The sequence below is a fragment of the Octopus bimaculoides genome, chromosome 4, assembly GCF_001194135.2.
Source record: "Octopus bimaculoides isolate UCB-OBI-ISO-001 chromosome 4, ASM119413v2, whole genome shotgun sequence".
In the NCBI taxonomy this organism is placed as follows: domain Eukaryota; kingdom Metazoa; phylum Mollusca; class Cephalopoda; order Octopoda; family Octopodidae; genus Octopus; species Octopus bimaculoides.
The window spans coordinates 144169089-144176152 of NC_068984.1; the positions used below are offsets into that span (position 1 = coordinate 144169089).

The window sequence follows — 7064 nt, forward strand, 5'->3', positions numbered from 1 at the left end:
TCTGTGTGTGTATGTATGTATATATATATATATATATATATATATACACATGTATCCCATCTAATAGAATTTTATTTTGAATTGAAGGATGTTTAGTAAGAATTGATGGAAGATGTCAATAAGTAAATATAGCTGCACAAGAGAACCTGTGCCAGCAAGAATGTCAGGCGGAAGCCTACAACTTTAATGCCATTGACCATTTTTTTCAAATGCTGTTAGTTAGTACGGGAAGATTTAAATTCGCAAATAAACGAATGTTCCACGCTTTTCTTCGAATTCCAACAATACTTATCCAACCATTTAAAGCCCCAAGCTTTTTTGATTTGATTACATCGTGTTTTTCTGAGAGTGTCAGGTCGGCCGGGGAAATAATTGGTATAAACAACAGCTTCGTTTGTACTTGCCCATTTCCACAGGCCATCATTATCCAGAAAGGTCGGTGACAACCATACAGTATTAGGGGTCCCTATGGTAACCAGAAAGTTCTCCAACATAAGTTCCTTTTGAAGATCTTTAACCGTGACTAGATTAGCTCCAAGACGCTTGCAGGTCTCTATGGCTCTTTTGTTCGACTGTTTCACAGGAATGTATTTAAAACAATAACCACCAATTTCTTTGGCAAATGCCGGGCATATCTGGCTGTGCATTGAAGAGTTTTTCCAGTGTGAAGGCAGGGTATTTTCACTCATAGCATTGCTAGGGTTCTCGTTGATCATCCTTATGTGTATTGTCACATTAACTGGATTTCTGTTTTCGTGCGTGGATAAAGGAAGTTCACATATGGTCCCATAACGGTTATTAGAATTACAAGAAACTAGCGACAATTTAAAATTATTGCTGGGATCCAAAACTAAACAATTTTCGTCGTATTTTCGCGACAAGTCCTTTGAATTGAACGGCATAATCATATGTGCTTTAAATTCTTTCGGGTTCAACGAAGCAATGCTGTCTTTTGACAGCCAGAGCGGGATATTGAGATCAGAGTATATTGCCAAAAATATTTTCATATCAGTCCATTCTTCTAATGAAAACAGGCTAGCAACTCGTGCGTCAATATTTTGGCAATCCGATACCGCTCCTTTCCAAGAAACACGCCTCGGCATGTAATGTAAACAGCGACGAACAGATTTAAACCAATTCTCTGGGCAAAATTTCACAGGTTTGACATTCGGTTTGGCAGTAGCAGAAAATGAAGGTTTCAAGAAAGCATGATAATTGCTGGAGGAGGCCGCTTCCTTTTTGGCTCCTTGATTTTTAAAAGTAACTTCTGGTGGGTTAATCATATCCATTCGGACGATGGTGTGAGGAATATTCCCGTTTTTTTTTTTGCTTTGCAATTCAATAAAATTGGGGCTACTACGGTTAATGTTTATGTGGAAAGTGTTCGAAGGTTTTGCTGTACTTGAAGGCACATTGCCCTTGGCACCTAGTCTATTATTTCTAAATAGGTTCTGCGCTCTTTTAATTTCCGACTTAAATCTTTCTTCCTCGTTGCAGCTGGTACAATTTATACGTACTGCCTTCATGTCAGTTACTTTGTCTTTAAGTCGAGCAATTTGATTTTCATGAGAATTCCGACTGTCTTCGACACTTTTGAGTCTTAACTTAATTTTCTCTTGCTCTGTTTCTAGATTTTTCATTTTGGAATGAGTATTAAGGTCCTTTAATCCATCGAGTTCCTTCTTAAAAGATTTTAGAGTCGATCGAAGATCTCCAATTTCTCTCACGGAATCTTTGTAAGCTTCAGACAGTGACACCATTTTATCTGAACATGTTTTGAACTTTAAACTTTGTTGTGTTAACATATTTCCAAACTCTCGTTGTGTGTTCTTCAGCTCGCTCAAACTCTGACGGGAATAATTTAGTCTGCTCTCAATGGTTTTTAATTTTAAGCCTGTGTCAGACACATGGGATTCATTTTGTGGATGGAAATGGTTCTTACCTTGTGTCATTACTTCAGAGAAATTGCTATTCATTTCAGTAATCGCGGATTTAACTTCTTCCATTTCTTCCTTCAGTTCATCCACAGTTAAAACAAGGCCTTGCAGTTCTGGGTTGTCCTCCGTTGGCGTCCATGATGTTACCGTATTCTCGTCACCTTTTGTTTCCTGTTCGTGTACGTCACCATTACAAGATGGTTTGCATTCTTCTTTTCTATTAAGGATCAACATTCTTAAATTCTCGGCGGATTTCTTTAAATTCTTCACCTGAAGCGACAAAGATGTTAGTTCGCTTGATGAATCTTTTACTTCCAGGGAGATAATGTCAAACAGGTTCTTCATGCCAGCCAGCTGCCTCAGAAACTGGTGTATTTGGGCCTTCACCGTAGCAAAGTCCGCCTTTCCTTGATTTTCTTTAAATTCCAATTCTTTTACTTTACGGTCAAGAGCAGCGACGGAAAGTTCTTGACGCATAACCGTTTCTTTAAATTGTTTCCCTGTCATCAGAAGAGACTTCGATTCTTTGTTTGCTTTCACTTTCAGCTCTGCAATGCTATCACTTATTTCATCTAGATAGGAATATTTTCTGTACAGTTTATCGATCGACTCCTTTAAGTTCGATATTTCCTTAAACAATGCTCTTTCTATAGACTTGCTGGTGTATTTCTTGATCACCTCCATGTCATCGCCGGATATTAAACAAATGCCATTATTGTCAACGTATTTATAATATTTACACTCAAACTCTGTCTCCGACCGACAAGCATCGGAACATGCCCTTCGGGTGAGACCAAATTTCTTTTTAAGTTTCGGATCAGCTTGGATCGAAGAAGTCAAGTAAGGAAATACGATATGTACAAAAACGGATTCATAGATGAGGCAGAGAAGCAAAACCCTCTGACTGTGAGAGAAATACATACGTTACAGAATGTATATTGATTACCACAATATTGTAAAGGCATTCACTTAGTTAAATCGTTGCCAGAGGAGAAATTTAAACTTGACACACAAAACGCTACTTGCTGTGACGTCATCTCAATCTAAACACTTTCATAGGAAAGAGTGTTTTTGTTTGTTTATTTTAGTTAATAGCGGAGCGTTGGAGAGAGAGTTGCTTCCGTCGTTGGACAGATGTAGAGGAAAAATTATGGCGTGTGTGTGTGTGTCCCCTTCAGCCAGTTTGGCTAGACCGATGAGACAGTAAAAGGCCTGACGGTATGACAACTTCCCCGTTTCGTGAGGGCAGGCCTCTCATCTGGTATTTCATATACTGTGACACCTTCTTCGCAGCTCGTCAAGCCGAGAAAGGGCAAACTGTCCAAGTATCGGCCGTTCTCTGACAAGTTTAAGGTCGGGCCTGTGGCAATGGAGACGTCCGGCGTTGTCGGACGTCTGTCCCACAGAACAATATCAGGTCTGTTATGTTTGCACCGAATTAAGGTTTTCATTGATATGTTCCACCAGTATCCCTTGTTCATAAAGGTGTGGATACCTGCTGGTTCTGACATGCTTTTGATGTCAGGGTAATCCTTCCCGCCGATAACATTCTATATAGAATTTGCAACTGTTTGTTCTTTTTTTAATTCAATTCCTCTTTGATTTAGGTGACCGGTGAACCTTTACCGGCCACCTACTTGGTAGCAAGGATGTGAATCTGCATCCTCTCCCCATGATCCCAGTTTCAGCCATACTCTTCTCCAGACGGGTTGGTATGTACCCCGTTGTTCTAATTATCTATATGTATGTATGTATGTATGTATGTATGTATGTATGTATGTATGCATGCATATTTGAGAGACGGTAGCTATGATGTAATACATTTGTCAGTAGTCTTGATCTGCTAAGACTTCGATAACTATGAAAAAAGCTACTTCAATGAGAAGGAATCTGCATCGTTGAATGAGTGCTAGAAATAGCAGCCAAATCATCTTCAACTCTCACTTCACCGTTTTAGGTAGAAAGATATAAAAAAAAAGTTCAGCGCAGAATTGAATACTGTAATCCTAGATACACCACACCTGAAAAATAAATGACGAGATGGTCACAACTAGAACGCCTGTCACCATATCGATAACTACCTCTACGCAGGGTCAAAATCGTTTACAAGCACGAATTAAGTCATATCGGACATGACTCAAACTATGGCGGCTTTCAAAGAATCTTTGGTGCTATGGAGGTGTTCACTGACATTTTCCTCAATGCTGCTCTATGTATAGTAGTCCAGTGGATTGAGATCTGGAGAATTAGGGGGCCATATGTTGGGGGGTGATGTGATCATGCAAATTGTCGGCCATCCTTTCTTGAGCTTTGTGTGATGGTGCAGAATCCTGTTGAAAGACATAAGGCCTTCCATTGCATACACTATTGAGCTAAGGCTTAATAACTTGATCCAGACCCTCAATATACACAGCAGCATTCACCCTTAGGCCTCGTGGGAAAAAAAGTGAGGAGTCATCACATGTCCTTCATTGCTAACAACACCCAAAACCACGACACTTGCAGGAAATTTTGTGTGCATTACTCTTGGAACCTCACAAGGGTCTGCAACATAGCCATCTGTCATTCCTTCAAGTTTTCTGGTCTTGGTCAAGGTTTTTCTCATCTGAGAAAGACCAAATCACACCATCTTCTGGTGGATTTTTAAGTTTGTTCAGAAGTCTTTTGGATCTGATTAAACGGTTTTCTTTTGTTTTTTCCTGATATGAATCGACCTCTCCTCATCACATAAGACTTGTATCTCTCGTCTTCCTGCACAACATTTCTGATAGATTTTTCTGACACACGAACTTTTTTGGGGTGATTGACCTTATTGATTTTCTTGGATTGTCTTCAGTGTTTTGTTTAACTTCCTGAATAAATTCAGGTGCCTTGATAGAATCAGAGCGTTTAGAATGTTGTTTTACATTTCGATACAGGTAATACACTTCCATCTTCTTTCTCTAACTCACACTGAATCTTGAGGACAAAAGATCTTGCAGAAATTTCTAAATCACCATGCTAAGCCTTCAAGGCCACAATCACGTCATGGCTTTTCAGTTCATTAGGAAGCATAGAGCCTGTCATTGTTCTTTTCTGAAATAGAAGTTCAATAAAAAAATTAGTCAAATAAAATAATGACCAAAAATGCACGTGTCCTCAAATACCATCCACACCCTGTACCTGTGCTTACACACACACAGACACAGAAATAAATTGGAAGATAGAAAAATATGCGCCAAGTCGATATATGCAAGGTGATCTACGTGTGTTGTTCTTTGGATGTGTGTGTGTGGTTTTACAGATGCATAAATGTAAATGTGACAGAAGTGTGTGTGTATTGACACTCATAAACATGTATACAAAATGAGCGCTAGGCAATAAGGGAGCCTCTAATGGTCGTCCAGCCTGCAAAAAATAGCAGCCAATTCTTCCTCAAAATCCCAATGTGTTAAAAAGCAGGGAAATATATTGGACAATATAACCTTCAATATACAAAAAGTATGGATGGCCACAGCTGGAACACCTCTGATGATATCAGAGATGACATCAACAACAACAGTGCCATCAGGTTGGGTTGGCAGGGGTCAGTTTTTTGCAGTACTTTCATCTGTTGTTGGCAGTTTTATACTGAGTGGCATGTCAATTCCCGGTGACAGAGAGATTTGTCTTTTTCACCTGAAGAGAAATAAAGAACAAAAACAGAATGTTCTGTTGCAAAGCCAGATCAAGTATTTCTTTTATATTGTGTATCATAAATTAACTCTTTCAGTCTGTTCTTTCATTGCAGCCCGAAATAATAACTGGTACTCTGCCGATTATGGCAACAAGTGCTCCAATTGATCTGATCAATGAAAGAGGCTGCTTGTGAAATTAACGTGCAAGTGGCTGAGCACTCCACAGACATGTGTACTCTTAACGTGGTTCTCGGGGAGATTCAGCATGACACAGAGTGTGACAAGGCTGGCCCCTTTGAATTACAGGTACAACAGAAACAGGAAGAAAGAGTACAGCAAGAGTACTGAAAGAAACCAGTCGTATATATGTCATATATATATGTGTTTGTCCCCCCCCCCAACTTTGTCTGACAACCAATGCTGGTATGTTTCTGCCCCCGTAACTTAGCGGTTCGGCAAAGTAGACCGATAGAATAAGTACTAGGCTTACAAAGAATAAGTCCTGGGGTCAATTTGCTCGACTAAAGGCAGTGCTCCAGCATGGCCGCAGTCAAATGACTGAAACAAGTAAAAGAATATTTGTATGAAAAGAAAGTTGGATACAAAGCTGGTGTCTATATGTATCAGTGAGTATACAGAAAAGAAGTATTTTAAGGTGTGTGTGTGCACGCACACACTAATACATAAATGTATGTACAAATAAAGCAGAAAATTGTATTCAGAGAGTAAAGCCGTACTCACAGTAAGCACTCTCACAAGGAATTGGCTATCAGTTCACAGAGTAATTAAATTACAAAGTAGTTTAACTTCATCCATGCAATCAGAACTCCAGGTTCATACAAATAATATTTTCACGAGTTGCAAGTAATAATCATGAAATCAGAACATGTATATATGTATGGACGTCTGTGATTATGGGGCTGTATATAATGCACGGACAATTGAGGCGCATGTGCACATATGCATGCAAACAGAGAAAATAAGAAACTAAATGTATATGAAGTTGGCCAATATATTTTATTGCAATTTAATTTGTCATATCTTTAAAATCCATCGTCAGTTTATCAGAAATGGAATGGAACATGGTTAAGAAGCAACGCCAGCCTGACAGCTAGAAGAGCTCCTCTCACATACAGAACATATAGACGGACGGACAGACAGACAGACACAGACCAGAGAACAAGGGGCTTGGAGAGAAGACAGACAGACAGACAGACAGCTAGCAATAGCCATCACAGGATACAGTGTGAAGATAAAATCAGACATTTTGCTATCAAATATAAGCTGCAGAGTTTCACTCCAGAGAAGGAACTGTACTAGTGGAAGAAGTGTGTGTGTGTGTGTGTGTGTGTGTGTGTGTGTGTGGTGTTTGTTAGAGCTGAGAGATGTCTTGCCATTGAAGCAGTCCTAGTCGTAGTAGCACAGAAGGAATGCGCACGCACACAAGCTACAGTCAGTGTCTGAGTTCACC

General features: G+C 39.6%; 1 protein-coding gene across 1 annotated transcript; it reads right to left on the reverse strand.

The window, feature by feature from the left end:
* On the reverse strand, positions 1–3002 carry LOC106869996 (uncharacterized). Its single transcript, XM_014915950.2, has one exon. It carries the CDS (start codon positions 2856–2858, stop codon positions 216–218), a length of 2643 nt encoding a protein of 880 aa, XP_014771436.1. The 5' UTR covers positions 2859–3002; the 3' UTR covers positions 1–215.
* Positions 3003–7064: the final 4062 nt, after the last annotated feature.

What these genes read in the sequence shown, in the direction of transcription:
- LOC106869996 (XM_014915950.2), bottom strand. Translation starts at nt 2,858, where the DNA reads ATGTATTTCTCTCACAGTCAGAGGGTTTTGCTTCTCTGCCTCATCTAT.